Source organism: Vanacampus margaritifer, chromosome 2 (assembly GCF_051991255.1).
Source record: "Vanacampus margaritifer isolate UIUO_Vmar chromosome 2, RoL_Vmar_1.0, whole genome shotgun sequence".
Lineage (NCBI taxonomy): Eukaryota > Metazoa > Chordata > Actinopteri > Syngnathiformes > Syngnathidae > Vanacampus > Vanacampus margaritifer.
This window is the reverse complement of record NC_135433.1, coordinates 15,804,862-15,822,641: the sequence shown is the minus strand read 5'-3', so window position 1 is coordinate 15,822,641 and position 17,780 is coordinate 15,804,862. Positions and strand designations below refer to the sequence as shown.

General features: G+C 40.1%; 1 protein-coding gene across 1 annotated transcript in view; it reads right to left on the bottom strand.

Moving 5' to 3' along the window:
* mrc2 (mannose receptor, C-type 2) overlaps positions 1-17,544 on the bottom strand; it is a 35,420-nt gene extending 17,876 nt beyond the window's left edge. Inside the window, exons 1-9 of the mRNA XM_077558990.1 lie at positions 17,243-17,544; positions 6,208-6,621; positions 5,072-5,245; positions 4,750-4,914; positions 4,345-4,458; positions 2,391-2,534; positions 2,126-2,317; positions 954-1,108; positions 743-847 (exon numbers count right to left, since the gene is read on the bottom strand). Of these exons, the coding sequence (XP_077415116.1) occupies positions 743-847; positions 954-1,108; positions 2,126-2,317; positions 2,391-2,534; positions 4,345-4,458; positions 4,750-4,914; positions 5,072-5,245; positions 6,208-6,621; positions 17,243-17,378 (1,599 nt within the window). The 5' untranslated portion in view covers positions 17,379-17,544. The remainder of the gene's footprint in view (positions 1-742; positions 848-953; positions 1,109-2,125; positions 2,318-2,390; positions 2,535-4,344; positions 4,459-4,749; positions 4,915-5,071; positions 5,246-6,207; positions 6,622-17,242) is intronic.
* Between the last annotated feature and the right edge of the window lie 236 nt (positions 17,545-17,780).

The window sequence follows — 17,780 nt, the reverse complement described above, 5'->3', positions numbered from 1 at the left end:
GCACCACTTCCTCCTCAGCCATCTAGCTCCCCCCCCACCCGTCTCCTACTGCCGCGTCAATGCTTTCCATCCACGGAGTCATCACCCTCATCATCATCATCGATGATGATCATCGTTGTCATCAATGTGCTCTTTTAGCGTTGGTCGATGCTTTTGGTCTTTGAAAAAAACGGCTCGGGCGTGAGCTCCTCGCAACCGGTCGCCATTTTTCCTTTGTTTTCCATTCTGATCTCCTGCTCGACGCTCTAGCTCCGCCTCTACTGACGCCAACCCGATCTTGTCAAAAGACAGTCATCACTGCCCTCTAGGGGCCAAAAATAGTCCTTAGGCACAACAGACCTAATTGAAACTTTCACCACAGATGCGGAAGGCTTCCCCCCACCCAATTCAAAAATTTAAAAAAAATAAAAAATTGGATGACGTCTTTTGACGTCATTGGCAGCCCTCCGTAGGTTTTTACTTGACGTCTTTAAACGTCAGTGACAGTGAAAGAGTTAAATGACATTCTGAAATTTGGCACTTTTTCACAATTTTTTGTTAAGAAATTTCTGATTTTTCTGCAATAAGGTAATAAATGAGAATAGTTTCAGAATGTACATGTCATAATTTACATGTGTCATTCATAGGTTATTAGGGAACGGAACTGGTCCGGCCTACTTGAGGTCAAATTTGGGTGAGATACCAAATATGGTCATTTGTCCTAAAAAGTGTTTTAAAGCGGAAGTTGAAACAAGTCTCATACTTGTTTGCAGTCTTGATGCTGAGGTTTGCCTTCGCTCTTGGTAGCGGCCTTCTTGCAGATGGCGGGCAGAGTCAGGTTACACGGGCTGTCGTCCCAGCGGCCCTCCTGCGCGTGGAAGCGACACACACATACAGCTGCTGAGTGTGTACGAACACATACACACGCACGTGAAGATTGGAATTAACAGGGGATGGAGGTGGCGGTCACTCACAGCTCCCCACATGGACACACAGTCTTCCTGAGTGTTGCGGAAGTTGTTGGGTTCGAATGGGTGCCAGTAGGTGAAGATGACGGGCGTGTGGTCGCTCCAGTGGAAGTCCATTTGCAGGGCAATGTCGTGGAGGCCGAGCCACAGCTGCTCCGTGTCTGAACACCCACCCACATCAACGTTAGGAACTCACACGTAGACAAACAGCAATGTGGCGCTCGGAGGGAATGTTAATAAAACGCAGAAAGTTTGGACGGAGGATGTTTTGAGTTCAAGGCAAATGGAACGGAGGATGACGGGAAATGTGGGGATGTGTGGTTACCGCGGCAACCAGAGCGGAATGACCAGCATTCTCAAATGACAGTTAAACAATGACAATTATGTCTGCAAATACATTTGACAAAAAAAATTGTTCATTGATTTGGATCAATTACAAACAATACACTTAGAATGCCTTGACTGACTAAGATGAATCAAAGCATTAAAATGTCTCAAGGGCATGGGCTCAATACATTTGCACCAGGGTCCTGAATTCTCCACCCCTGGTTATATTCTAGTTCAGTGGTCGAAAATTGTATCTTCTTGGTCTGAGCAATATACTTGCCAATATACCACGAACCGACATGAACCCTGATCAAATGTAATATGAATCGCACCACATGCCGGTCTGCAGTCCACATGCAAGTGTAAAGCCTTCTGCGGACGAGCAATGCGGAAACTAGGGAAGAGCATTTAGCATGTTTGCCTGTCCCCGTAGCTGTCTGGTGTTCAGCTACAACAACAACAAGGAAATGTGAGTTCCCTATTCAGATAACAGTGGATTACGGAGCATTACATTATAGGTCATGGACCCAAGCTCCTTACCAGTCTTCAAAGACTGGACAATTTGGACTTTTAGCAAATTCTTGTGTGGAAAAATATGTTTTGAAAAGTCAAATTAAAGTGACATCATAAAATCAAGAAGTTTTAATTTTAATTATAACTTTGTTTAACTTAGTTGAATGACTGTTCAGTGTTCAACTTTGATTTAAAACATTGCCAGTGCAAGTATAAATGTTTTATGATACTGAAACTTGAAACAACACAATTTTTATAATTTCCTGTTGGAAAAAATTAACAAAAAAATTATGAAAATGAACTGAACAAAAAAAGAAGGATGGTAAAAGGCACCTGACCTTTCTTGATGTTGCGCAAGATGAACTCCATCTCGGGCAGCGTGTGAATGCTGACCAAGTTGGCCTCCATCTTCTGGCAAGCTCTCAGCCCCGCGTCCCAGTCGCCTTTTTCCGGCACCAGCTTGTAGCAGCCCGCCTGGAAGGCCTGCCAGCCCACTTCGCACTCGTACTTGTCGTCGTCCGCCCACGAGTCTGCTGGGACACCAGAGATGTGATGCCATTCGGGTTCCGGAGCTTGTTATGGCCACCCTGATAGTGGTCTGACCGGTAGTAAAAGGATCCAGAGTGGCGTTGGGCCTCTTCTCGCACACATAAGGGCGACTGTCGGAACAATCGCGATTTTGCCAACGACCCGCTGTCTCTGTCCTGATCACAACGCAGTTCTCCTCATCTTCGTGGTTCGGTTGGTCTGCAGAAGGAAAAGACGACGCTATAACAGATGGGACTTTCGAGATGGAGCTTTTCACTATGATGCCACACATTCTTTAAGGTGGCAATAAGGCTGATGGCACCACTAGTAAACAAACCCTTCCATGTCATTTGACTAAGGCAGATTGATTGACAAAAAAAATATAGCCACGCACCTCCTCACATGAACAGGGACAAGACAACATTTGTCCATTCTAAATCATTGCACATACCGGTACATTGCTAAAAATTTGCAAAAACGGCTCTTAATTGGCACAATCTTTAAGTGGACACGGAACCCCTGTAAGAAGCTGGCCAGTACGAAGTTGATTTCTCCTGCTAACCTTTTGTTTAGCAGCCAAGCGCAAATTGCTGACTTGACAGCTGTGTTGTTGCTGCATGCCTAACAGAAATTTTGCGTTGCTACATGTCTAAAATGCCACCAAAATTCATACGCACATTCCTACTCTCGTCCATGTCAACTTGTAAAAGTAAAAAAAAACAACAACAACAATCAGCACAATATTTTCAACTTTGTGTTAATGTTTTTTCCTCATAGGATATCAAGCAAATCACAAATACTGTGCCAATCACTTTTATATTATCACAGGTTGAGGTGGACAAAAGTAGGAATGTGCATAATACAGGGATGTGATTTGACCAAAGTGAAATTATCTGAAAATTTAGCCGGGGGTCTGGGGGCCGCTGGCACCCAGCTAGGTCCAGGGCCAATGTATATCGAACTATCCCATATAAAATGGAAGTTTTAGTCAACTCAAAATCAGTCACATTCAAAAACATTTGACTGCCTTTGCTTTTAAAAACTATCACTGAGAATATCATCATACAGTATCTAACTAATGTGATTACTAAGTTAACACATAAATAATGTTGAAGAGTTCAAATTTCATGAACAAATAATTGTATCATGACCAAATGAAAAGTAACTCATATTAGAGCATACCACAAATGTCTTTGTTATGGCAGAAGATGTTATCTGTCGGAGTCATGTGCATACACAATGAACTACTAAAAAAAAAAAAAATCGGATTTTTTTTTTTTGGGGGGAGATAAAAAAAAACGTAATTCCGCGAATTAGCAAAAAATCACATCCCTGATAATAGGCATGTTTTGGTGACGGTTGGTCAGGGTTGGGGTATCCAGGTCCAGAAAGTAAAAACCCTGCCACAGATTGGCTCGAGCCACGGGTGCTGCTACTCAACTGGCATGTAAACAAGCTCGTCTCCACCTGTTGATTAGAAGCTCCTGTGACTACAGCCAAACTGATTCAGGGTTTTTACTTTCTGGACCTGGATACCTCAACCCTGCGGTTGGTCACTGTTTTCAGACACTACGTGACAACAGAACATGACAAAACAAGCCAGGAAACAATACAATGCTTGCCTCTTTCCATCGATGACGTTGACAGGTTGAGATGGGGAAAAAAAGCAGGCCACGCCCATAAAGTGGGCGGCACAAGATTTGTGAAATGTAATCATATAAAACACATTACATCACTAATGAATTTTTCAGGGGGGTGAATTTTAGTGCTGACATCATTTACATATACATAAATATACATAAGTGGGAATGTTCATCCCAGTCAAGTGTCCCTTGATTATTTATTTTTTGTGTGTGTTTTTTTTGGAAATTTAAAAAAAAAAAGACTGTCTAGTGGCGCAATCCAAAACACAAATTGTTCTCATCGATTTCACTTTCAGTTCAGGTCAGTGGTAATCACTTGCTTTCTACCACCCTGCTGCCTACCTTTTACAAACATCATGAAAATGTGTACTTTTCGACAAGCTAACCTTGCTCCCAGTTAAGGTAATTCAGCGGCGATGAGTCGGCCCACTGCCAGCCACCGTTGATGTCCAAGTCGTTGAGGCCGATCCACAAAGAGGCGCTGTAGCCCGTCAACAGGCCTTTAAAAATAAGCATAAGAACAACTTTAGGACCAAGAACCATAAATCCCAAATAATTGTTCAGTTTGGATATAGTCAAATAAAATTAAATATTAATGCACGAAGACTGTGGGTGGCTGGAATTTCACTAGCGGTCATGATTTCTGTCATAAATGGGTGGAGGTGCGGAGACTCTGAGTCATCTGAGTGGCGTCAGTGGGAGTTGGGGAACGCGGGGGGTGGGGGTGTTGTCCTCCCGCACATTTCCTTCACGTCATTGGTGCGTAAAAACGTCAAAGCTTGTAAACAAACCATTGATGTAGGTCTGCTCGTGCAGCTTGGTGATGCTGAGCAGGTCGGCTCCCTGCTGCTGGCAACTGATGCGGGCCTCGCTCCACGACAGCGAGGCCTGGAAGTTGAACTGGTAGCAGCTGTCCGTCAGTGGGTCCGTGTCCCAGAAAGTCTCGCAGCCACCGTCTAACCGGACAAAACACGGCGATTAAGTGACAGAAAGTTGGAAATGGAAGATAAGAAAGCGATTGAACAAGGGTTGGAACATTTTGGTGCTCAAAGGTTCTTAAAGGGGATCCCTGCATCTACAATAACAGTACTACTCAATCCATGTCTAACTCACTGTTGACGGGACAGAAGCCCCAGCGCTCATCTTGGGCGTAGTCGTACGTGGTGGCGCACCACAGGTGACCGTCCTCGCGCCCGATGCTGGTGCAGTTGTGAAACCACTGGCCGTCGTACAGGAAGGGCAGGTAGCAGGGGCGCCCGTTAGAGTTGCCCTGGATAGTGTAGATCTCTGAGGAGCACACGATCAAGAGAACGAGAGGCCAGTTAAAGGTGGAGTTTGCAGTTTTCAAGCTGCTAGCACTTCACTCCGAGCCACGGATGCTGCCTTGATCGCATAGCTTATTAATGTTGCAAAGTTGCCGACGTTAAGGGCTCTATTTTCGTGACGGGTGAAAGTGCTGCATGGCGCAACTCTACGCGGAGGCGGGTTAGACTCAGTGTTGGTCATTTTGCAAATGAGCGCAGGCTGGCGGATTGCAAGTGAGAGTGCTGAAGGGGGAACTTGGAGCACTAACATAATAGGGTTTTTACAGTAATACACTCATTTTAATTATATGTATATTATCAATATACAACTGTCAATCACAAGAATGATAACTGAAACCTGTGGCCACAACAGTAATGAATAAGTGTAACATTTCCACAGACTTTTTTTCCCATGTGCACACATTTTTCTGCGCAGTGTGAAGAAAAGGACACGAGAGGGAGAACGCACTGGAAAGACCAAAAAGTAGGGCAGACATATTTAGCGAGAGCGAGCGAGAGCAAAGATTTCCTCTGGGCTCTGACACTGACTGGCATTCTTCCTCGTCTGACTAACATCCCGCGTGACCTTGCTCAAGTCTGACACTTTGCATTGTCTACGTAAACACGGAGGAAAGGGGAACACACGTGTGGTTTGAATTGAAAGACAGAAAAAAATTAATTGAACTCTACAGGTGTAACCAACGTTAAAGCCCAGGACAGACAATTTTGAGTGGTGGAATATATATGCATGTATTTTTGTAGCATTCATGATTTTTCAAAATATAGATTTAAATTTTTTAATTTCCAATGTTTTGAAATCCCTGCAATATTTTAAAAACAAAAACGGAAGGTAAACCACGATGGGAATCGAAAACGCAGTAATTAGATTTTTATTTTTTTATTTTTCCATTTTGTGTTGCACCTTGGAGTCTGTAGCGTACTTACCACGATACGTTTTGGCGCACAGATCCTGTTTTTGGCCATGCACACTCCATTTGGAGTTTGACGTGGAGGGCGTGGACGCGTTGGAGAACGACGGCCAGGGCAGGTAGTTGTTGAGGTCCTCTAGAACTTGGCCGCAGCTCCACGTCCAGCGCACCTTGGGCAGCTGTCGGTCGCAAGTGTACACGCTCAGAGGAATGCGCCCCGGCCTTGAGGTGACAGAGGCGCTGTCGTTGCCGGCGGTCACACCCAGACACAGCGAGGATTCCAGGTTGAAGAGGCGACCGCGGGTCACCCACTTCCAGCGCTGGCCGGCCTCCAGGCAGGACGTGGACAGCACCAGGGAGCGGGCGTGCACCCCCAGGCACCCTCGGGTGCCCTCGTGGAAGAAGGCAAAGTCATCGGAGTCCAGCGGCTCTGTGGAGGGAAGCCACAAGTCAATACCGTGGATGAGAACATTCCATGTGAGCTGCCGGAAGGATCAATTCATCCGATAATGGACACATGACGCTGACATGCAGTAGTGGGAAGTAACAAAATACAAATACTTTGTAACTGTACTGTAATGACTCTCAAACATTTTACAGCAAGTTACATAACTTTTATTAAAGTACAGAAGTTGAATTGAAATACTTTTTTTTTAACATGAGTATCTTGTACAAAATTTCGGAACTTTTGGGACCTCTGCAGACGCGGCAAAGTGATAAAGTGTCAAGTGGAAACACATGCCCCCCCCCCCTTTCCACCCCCTTCAAACTCAACCTGGAATTTCTGTTTGTCCATGTCAGCTCAAGAGTGTTAGGGAGGTCAAAATTGTATTTTATACACAGCCTAAATCTAAACTTTTCCATTTGGATGGAATACAAATACACTACATATACTGTATATACACACACAATAAGCCATAAATATGTATACACAAATAAACAAAACATACAATTCCACAGCCATATACATCCTAATGTCTCCTCCTACAGGCCATTGCACAGAATGCAACTGTTGAACTGAATGCCCTTTGATTGATGCTGGCTCTAAACAAAGCTCATGTATTTTTTCAAGGGTTTTTCTCTCGTATTTTTTTCCCTTTACAATTTGGGTTTTGGCAGAGTCGACTCGAGGCCACCGTGACTACACGACTGTGTGTTTGTGTGGGCAGCACAGACAAGACAGAAGGGGGGGGAAAGGGCTTAAAATGCTAAAATATCATACACGTATTCCAAAATATGCTGAAATGCAGCGCGCAGGAGCCGAGGCTGAAAAGACGACCAAAGTGTGACCCTCAGCATTCCGAGCCAGCAGGCTCCTGCGAGAGGCCAGGACGTTAGGAAGCATGAGAACCATCGCGGCCGAGCCAGTTACTCGGTTGTAACACATTCCCTTCTGAAGCCCCTCAATTAGCCTTCTCTCGAGACAATAAAGTGGCACCGTAAAGGCAGCCTGCAATCTCTGTGGGAAACAAGCAACACGCACGGTCTAATAGGCCCACTTTCCTTTCATCTTTTTTAGTTCTTTTGAATTCGGTGTCACATGGCAAATCATTTCAGGACGTGACCTAATCGGGATCCTCACCACTGGGTTCCGATATGGCTTCTTCTTAATGTGTTCATCTGTGCGGAAATTAATAACAATTTGGCAGTCAACAGCAAAGCCCTATCTCGGCCGCCATGCCACATCCACCGTGTGTGGTAAAAATTCAAATTCTTGGCAATTTTACATCATTCAAGTGTTGAGTCTGGCCGACTAACTGCATGTTTTTTTCTTCAAATAAATCAGATTTTAGATTACAACTTTATTTGTCTTTAAAAATAATAATAATAATAATAATTTGCATAATATGAGTTCTTTGAAAAAAACGACCCAACTTATGAATTTGAGTCGTTCGGGCAATTTTTTTGCTTTGAGCAAAATTTCTGGATTCAAGTGCTGAATGGTGGCGATGAACTCAATTCACTTCACAAGTAGCAGTTTGACAGATTCTTCCAAAAAGAGACCTCACGCTCTTTTTGGCACTAGCAAATGAGGTTTACTGTCAAAGTAATCATTTGGACTCATGTTTTGAGGTGAATCATTCTCAACTTTGTAAACGAATATAGGCCGGTCTGCTGGACAGATATGTGATATTTCAATATGAAAGTCAAGAAAGTTGGCACGTATGACAATCGGGTGATGATACTTGGATTCTTTACCAGGAGTTTCTCCATGTAAGAGCTGCGGAAATGCACAAAATCTCGGAAAAAACGGTGCTTTCAAACCACACAATCACAGAAATGGTTCTTTGTGCATTTTTGTGCGTTCTTAAATAATGTGTTCTGGATTTTATGCCTACGAAGATGCCTACGAGTGGCAGGTGCCTCAAATTACTTTTTTAATATTTAATTATTTTCTTTCATCTATTCAAAATGAGAAAAATATTAAATTGATTAAAGATAAACTACAAAAAAATACTATATTAGACACTATAGACAGGTACAAAAAAGCAGGTAACAGAGTGACTATAACACATAGGCACAGTTAACCAGCCACTGTATGTTGCTTGTACAGTTACTGCATTCAACAGGAAAGATATTAACATCATTCTATTTTTTTCCAGTCGATGAAAGCAGGTAAATGTGTTTTTATAAGTACAGTATAAGCATGAAATACTATAATGGAGAAAGTCATCATATTCGTACCCAAACTGAATTAGCAAATCCACTTAAACCAGTAAACATAGATATGTTGGTAGCAACACACTAATAATGCACTGTAAGCATCGATATAATAAACCTTATTAACATACAGTTTTGCTTGAAAGTTAACATACCCTTGGGGTATGTCAGCTTATGAGCACAACAGTAAATGTGTAAGCAAAACGTCACACGACACAAAAATGCTATGAATCGTCACCAAATTTCACACGCACATCTCTACTCACGTCATCTTCAACTTCTGGAAATATCAAAACAATTGCCACAGTATTTGGGATTTTATGGGCATTAAGACTTTCTCCCACCGTACAGTGCGCTCATAAGTGAACATAAGGGTATGTAAACTTTCAAGCACAACTGTATACTTATAGAAATTGCATCTTAATGGGGATTTGAGAGGATTGACATGGATGCACTTCACTCAGAAAAATGCATGCCATTTACTTCCTAGTAGAACAGCACAAGAGGGCACCAGCATGGGTGACTGGTATCAGCAGCTTTCGTGAGTTCTCGATACCTTGAAATAAGGCCGGCCAGTATTTTGGGGGTTTGTAAAATAAATACATAAATATATCGTTGGTGTCAGGTGGAATCCTTGTAGCTCCAAAATCATCACTTAATGAGACTCCCAAAACAGCAACCATTAACATTGCATCGTCAAAGCACGCAAGCCATTTTTAATACGTTAGATTGGTCAAAAATGTTGTGAGCCAAATGTTTGGTTGTATGCAAGCTTCGGATATGGTGCTGCTTAAGTGAGGGGAGTAAATAAGCTACCGGCACACCTATTTTCTAACACTCTGGGTGTTTTATGGCGACTAGTCAAGCTTTGTGCCATGCCCCGCCCACACCTTATGATGAAAACACACAACTTTGCCGCCAATGCTTCTCGCATACATGATATGTATGCTTGAAGCGTACATGTGTTGCGTTTAATGCACCAGAAATAAATGGGACAGGCAAGCGCTTGTCAAAAGAAGCTGTCGCAGCTGACAAAGCAATTTGGAGGAAAAAACCTCAAAAGACAGCAATGTGGCAAGGGAAAGCGTACATAATTGCGAAACACTTAATCCTGCCGAGAGCACTGTAAACTTTTCAAATTCCTCAATGGCAGAAGTTTGGGAAGACTCCTCTGAGGGATGGCCAACAAGCTGGGAGGGGGATTCGAGGGGGGTGAGAGCAGGAAAACAATAAAAAAGTCTAATGGATGATGAAATATAGAGAAACAGAATGAGAACTTTCAAAAGCCTTATTTAACAAAAAATCTTCTAAAATGTCCAATGGCTGCTTGTGACGCTTTTCTACGGCAAAAATAATTAAATAAATAAATAAATAAAATTCATGCAACATTATTTTCCTGTTACAAGACTCTCCCCTCTGAGCTTCCGTCAGCAATTTGGAAATATGACTTCATCCACATAAAAATTTCATTTTCTTGCCTGTGTCATAAAAAAACAACTTTTCTTGTAAGAATACTAAAAAATATTGGTTTCACAAATAAATACACTTAATTACAATAAACTATATTTCTCAAATTATTGTATATTTCTGAACAATACATTTTACTGTTCCCCCCGCCCTTGCCAATTATTTAACTTTTTTTCCCCTAAAATATGTGATTTTGGGATTATTTTTTTCATAACATTATGCCCTTCTTAGAGAAAAAAAATCTGATTTTATTCGTTTTATAATGTTGCTTTAAAGTATTGTATTTTCTTGAAAAACTACATCTTTACTTCTGTAAAATTCATTTAATCCCCCCAACCCCCAGAAAAATAAAACTATTTGAATCCCTAAGACCAATATTACAAAAAAACAGACCTTTTTTTAAATACACTTTTACTTTTATAAAAGTTGATTCTTTTCTAAAATAATCATGACTATTATGGCCTTCTCGAGAAAAGAAATCTGACTTTATGCTAATAGTTCTGTAAATTTAGTAAAAGCTTTATGAGATATAATATCTATTTTTCAAGTGACCTGACCAAGAGTCGGGTAATATTGTTACTATTTCCTACAAAAGACAAACAATACAATCTTGTAATATTACAAAATAAAGAAAGTAATAATAAAATGGTTTTCTTGAATAAATACAACTCTATTTGCACAAAAAGTTTCAACAGCAAAAAGCGGATATTTTTCTCTCTGCAAAAGTCTGACCGCATGCAAGTATGCTTTTTGTCTGATTCTAAGCTTTTAATGCGTGTTGAGTGAACAACAAAGCCACGTTGTCGTCTTTCGGGAAGGGTGTGCAAATGGCGAAAAAGCTGCCATGTTCGTTAGCCGTTGAATTAGAGGAAGCAGCTGCAATGAGTCACGCTGCACGTCCCGTTTGTCACACAACATCTCATCCAAGCGTCTGCGAGGCTTCCGAGAACGTCGGCCTCTCTTGGCGTGGGCCGAGCAAACGAATGGTGACGCGGCCAATCTTTGGCTCAGAGTTCATCTGCATTGGCCTATTCCCTCTTCCAAGATGGAATGACCTCCACCCAACATCCCCCCATCCTGAACTGGCTATCTGGCATACAGGTTAGATGCCCGGTGGGCTGGAGTCTTTTAGAGTTGATACGGTGCTATTTAATGATCATTTCCTTCCAATTTACACCATGAGACCGGCCCAAAATCTAGAGGGTGCAGCCCATTAATCCATTTACAATATAGACAGCAAATTGACATTAATAGCAGAGCTACGTGGTATAGGCTGAGGTAATCAGGAATGGGGCTGAGCCAGCGGGCCTAAAACAAAATGCCGCATCTTATCAAGCTTCTCGTACGGCCAACCTCGGTGCGGCAGCGGGGTCACTCGCAAGCTTCCCCGCGACGGCAGCGTTACCGCAGGAGCCTGAAAAGGATCCAAGTCCTATTGTGAGGATGGCATGTGGTTGAGGTTGCGGTTTTAGCTCTCAGTAACAATTAGCTCTCAGAGCCAAAGCCACAAGAACACGTCGCTTCACTTTTGGACGCTGCACATTTTTTTTCTCCCCATTGTCAAAATTTTACGAAGGGTACCAAAATAGCTTATCCGTAACAACCCTAAACACTTTTTGGCATCCTTATGTTGGTATACCAACTTCTTTACTGGCTAACAAAAGTTAAGGCAAAATATCGCAAGATTTAAAATAACTTATTTTTCATTTTTTAAATAGATATTAGGAAATTCGAGTTTTTCAGAAAAAAAGTTAGTATGTTATTAACGTCAGGTGTGGGGTGGTGACGGTGGTGGTTGGGGTGGTTGTCCTTGAGAGTAGTTGTAATATTGAGAAAATAAAAGGTTTTGTGTTTTTTGGACAAAATAATTAATATTAAAAGACAAAAGTTTTACTCTTAGGAGAAAAAAAAGTTTTTTCAGGAAAAAGTAGATTGGGTAATTTAAGTCATTTTTACAAGACACAAGTCAATTTTATTGATGACTTATGACGACTAAAAAAAAACAACACACAAAACTTTTGTCCCCCAAAAAATCTGACTACGGTATTCTTGCAGTACTGTGAATTTTTTCCTAAAGAAAATAAAACATTTTAATGTCATGCTTTTATTTATTTTTATGCTTCTTTTTTTGATAGGAGCCAACTCCTGTTTTTCATGGAAAAAAGTATATTGATGGTGTTTTTTGAAGAACTTTGTGGATTATTCATTCATTCATTCATTCATTTCCTCAATGCATTTTTGATGGGTGTAAATTATATGCAGATTTTTGCTATTTTTCTGGTTAAATCTTGTTATTTACATTGCTATTTTCTCTTTATATTCATAATTTTAATACTTTTTTTCTAGAAAAAAATCATGGCTGTTCATTTTTCTTTAAATATTCTTGGAATTTGACAAATCCCATAATATTATTATTATAAAACATTTTCTTAAAAATGCAGCTTTATTTTCAGAACATTTACTTTTTTCCCCTTTAAATCCAATTATTTTTGTAAAGCAATACCTTTTTTTCTGGAGAAAAAAATAAGACTTTGCAGAAGGGGTGTCAAATTAATTTTTGTTCAGGCCACATCCTAGGTTTTTTGTTTTCCCTCGAAGAGCCATTATGACTGTGAACCCATAAAGACGTATGACCACCTCATAGTCCCACTCACTGTATACACAACAAATTGATGAAAAACTAGTTCTGAAATGAGAAGCTATGGAAAATAAACATTTAGTCAACTATTACTCAATTTTAAAAAGGTGACTGTAATTGTTTTTTTTTTTTAACCTTGCAATACATTATTAAAAGAGAAGATAATTTTCAATTTTGATATTTTAGCAAGAAACATGAAGTCGTCATGCACAACACGCTCACACACACACAAACATACATACACACTAAAGTCTTATATTGTTTGATATGTTGCTTTTTTGGTCTGAATTGAATGTGACATGGTGGAGTGACTCCTCATTTCTAGCCCCGCCTCCTACTCCACCCATACCCCCTGCGGCCAGATGTGACCTTCACTTCCGGTTACATTAACAGCCCACTCATGTGTGATTGACGGCTTTATTGGGGCACGAAATCAATCATTTCATTAACACGTTACAAGCCCCAAACTCAAAATAATAGGTGTATTGTATCATGCACCACAGTACTGCTGTGGTTAGCACGCGTGTCTCACAGTGGAGGAGTTCTGGGTTTGAATCCAGGCTCCTGAGTGGAATTGCCCAGGTTAACTGAAGAAGTGTGAATTTCTAATTGTCTTTGTTTCATATATATATATATATATATATATATATATATATATGTATATATATATATATATATATATATATATATATGTATATATATATATATATATATATATATATAAAATATATATAAGCTATCATATTTGCTTGTGTGGTACAGTGCACTTGTCACTTATAGGTCTGGTTGGAAGCGCGTTACAGCGGACAACTAACTTAGAATAGCGAAATACCCAGTTACTTAATAAGTAACTGGAGAGAAAATTATACAGAATAGAATAGGCAGCCGCTGAAGCCCGAAAATAACAAACAACATCACCGCATACAGTATGCCAGCTGAGAGGGTGAGGGAGTCGGTGGAGGGGGTGTGGACTGTGGAGGGGTAAATAAGGTTAAGAGTATATAAGTTGCAAATATCTAAAATGTAACAACCTTTACTCCAATAAGAGAAAGATAATATTTTTTTACAATATGTACATGGCACAAAATATTAATATGGGCTCTGCATTAACTATCCAACCAGCAACATTACGTGTTATTTTTATTGCTGATTGTTAATTTTGATGCTTGAGATCTGTTAAATCTAATTTAATAGCCTTTACTTTCTTTACTACAGAATCTGTAAAGGCCAAGTCCGAATGAATACTGATTTCATTTAAATATCAGCAGTACTATTTCTGTTTGCACTATTGTGCACTAGGGAGTGCTTGCATTTAACTTTAATTTAAGATTTTCACAATAAATTTTATGCTAATTGTGTTTGTTTTATCACGTTTTATTTGATCAATTTAGCTTCGATAATAGATTGTATAAACCTATTTTGAAATTATTAATTTATTAAATTATTATTAATTAAAAATATTTTTACCCTTAATTTTATATTGATACACTGAATATACCGTTACTATAAAGAGATGCAATTGATATCGTGATATGAATTACAGGCCATATCACCCAGCTCTAGCACCACCGTGGTGGGGGGGATGATAATCTAAATTTTTCTGGCATTTTTAAAATGAATTGACAATTCCGAGATGACGTCACAAGTCAAAATGGTGGTCAATTCGATGAAAGAAATCTCTCCGCTCATTGAAAAACATTTTGGATCGTTGTAATTTGATATGTGAGGATTATTTTCATTTCAAAAGGTTATGAAATTTAGTTTGGCTACTATAACAAATCTGTGTGGTTTGTATGATACAGTTACAGGCAACAACAATACAATACGCCGTTGGTTTTCACTGTGTAAAGGAAGTATTTGCATTGCGTTGCATTGGGGAAGTATCACAAATAATAATAATAATAATAATAATAATAATAATAATAATAATTATGCCCGGATGTTTGCAATTGTCATTAATTGTAATCATCAAAATGTCTAAACGCAACTGTAATTTAATTACAAATGTTCTTGTAGTAATATAACAGATGACAGTTTCATACATTTTATAGTTATGTTGCATAATTCTTGTTACATGTAATTTGTCACTACGCCAAACCTTGGTCACGGGTATGTTGGAGCCTGTCGAGGTTGAGTTTGAGCATGAAGCAGTGTACACCAATCGCAGGGCACATACAGATAAATAATCAATTCACACTCATGGAAACAATGGGCACTCATACAGTCAATTTAGTCTATGAAATGTATTGAGGAAAGCTGAGTTTAAAAAGCCGCACAAGCAAAGGTTGAACAAACTCCTCACACAAAGGCCTAAACTGAGATTCAAACCCCGAACCACTAGGCTGGAACGCTGTAAGTGGCTGTGAACTCAACTCAACTCACACACAACAAGCAGCAAATTGGTAGATAGAAACGTATTCTTCCAAAAAGAAGCTTCAAGATACCATATTGTCACTCCCAGTTGAAGTTTACTTTCAAATTTAGCATAAAAGCAAGAGAATTACACTTTGTGTACTTAAAAACAGTCACACGACTTTGCCTTATGCTAGCTTAATGCTAACGTAATGTTAACATAATGGGAAACACCACAGACTGGCTAGCAATAGCATCAATAGTCACAATGTTATCACCTTTTAAGCAGCAGACGTTTGAAAACAAATCGTGCAACAACACTTGTAGTCACACATTATAATCGTACTCACAGGTATACTGTATGTTCTTTATCCTCAATGGAAAAAACAATGATATTAGAGCCGCTAACTTGGACAATTAGACTGTGGAGTGGTTAAATTCTTCTTCTTTGTTTATGTCTGCATGACTGTATTGTACTGCCTCCTGGTGGCCAGGGTGGCACACCAGAAGAAGCTATCGTTCACTTTACTAATACAGTACTGTTTTGTATCCATCCATCAACCCATTATCTGAACCGCTTATCCTCACGAGGGTCGCGGGCATACTGGAGCCTACACCACCTGTCTTTGGACAGTAGGCACTTTAGACCCGCCAATATTGTTTTGTTTTATTTTAAATAAACTATTAATGAGTTGAATGAATACAAAATAAATTAAAACATTAACTAAAATATTTTTTTATTTGGCAGTTCTGTGGGTGAGGCTAAATAACAAGACTCTTGATAATATGCTCATGTTTCAAACAGTGGCAAGGCAAAACCGTTTTATTTCTATAGCAGATTTTATACACAAGGCAACTCAATGTGCTTTACACAAGCAAAGACACAACACCTCCAAGCATCACCAAACACAACAGTTGACATTCCGAAGCAAAGCAGATCAAATCAAAGTAAAAATGACTAAAATAACGTACATTGACTACGTATATTAAAGGCATTAAGAGAAAACTTTAAAAACATTTAATAGTAAAGTAGTCAAATAAGAGTATTTTTTTAATAATAAAAAAACAACCTTACAGGACAAAAGCAAAGGTTTTTTGTTTTTTTGTTTTTTACCTGGAATGGCGCTGACTTCACTTCTGTTGTCAGTTTATCCCATTTGTATGCAGCATAACAGCGAAATGCAGCTTCACCATTACTAATCTGGGTTCCACTAATTGTTATGTCTGCAAATCCCAGAACCCTACTGGATTTATATCAATCAGCGTTTATTGAATATATTCAGGACACAAACCATTCAATGATTTATAGATCAGTAACAGCTTTCAAAATCTATTATACAGTGGCAGATTTTTTTAATTTATATAATGTAGTGATTACGCAAAATACATTTATTTTATTTTTAGTGGGAATCAAATGAAACTATAAGGCATTTCAGAATACAGTTTTTTTCCCCAATGCATTTACAACAGGCGTCAATTCTACACAGATTATCTTTATTCGTGGGCCGTATACTCACTGTCGCATAAAAAAAAATAAAATAAAATAAAATGCTGTGTTCAGGAAGGTCCTCAGTCCTCAACATCATTTTGCAAACTCGCCCAGAGTATGAAAACTTAAGAGCACCGTACAAAATGCTCGGTGGATTAAAGAACGGCCATTCTTTGCCCACCATGGAGCTAAACACTCCAACACATCCACACTCCACACACCTCCTCCTCCTCCTCCTCTTTTTTTCTTCTCCTCCTACTTTCAAACACATCTGGTTCCACTCACTCTCGGACTTTTTGGTTCGTGGCACAGCAAAAGCAGCAAATCCATTATGTTACTTACCCACCAAAATCAAATTTTCACACAATAAAACCCAAACAACGCGCACTTATTTTTAAATATATGAATGTGACACGTGGAGCAAATAAGAAGTAAAATGCTCACCCGTGGCGCTCCACGTCACGTCCACACCGAGCAGCAACAGCAGCAGCAGCAGTGAATACAAAGTGCATCGTTGCCGACCGGTCCATTTTGTTGCCGTCGTTGCTGAATCCCGGTGCCGCTCGTTGTCGCCGTGCATGCTCTCAGCTGCAGCCCTCACGCACGCACGCGCACGCACGCACACTCACGCACGCACGAAAGAAAGAAGTGGTGTGGGAAAGCGCACGCACACACACGCACACACACAAAGAGTGAAAAAGTGACACAAATGTTCCGCTCAAAAGAGTTTGAACCGTCTGCTGCCCTTACACGAGCAAATGAATGGAGCTGCGTCAACAGTGTGTGTGCGTGTGTTTCCCAAAATAAGGCCTGAGGACCCCCAGTGGCCGCCCTGAGAAGCCGCCACTCGCCGGACAATTCATTAGGTACACTGTCTTGTACACAAACTTACATCGAACTACTCTGCCTTTAAAGATATATTAATCCTCTTTCTTGGTACGATTTTTATGGTTGCATTAAGATGCGGTGTATTATTGTAACA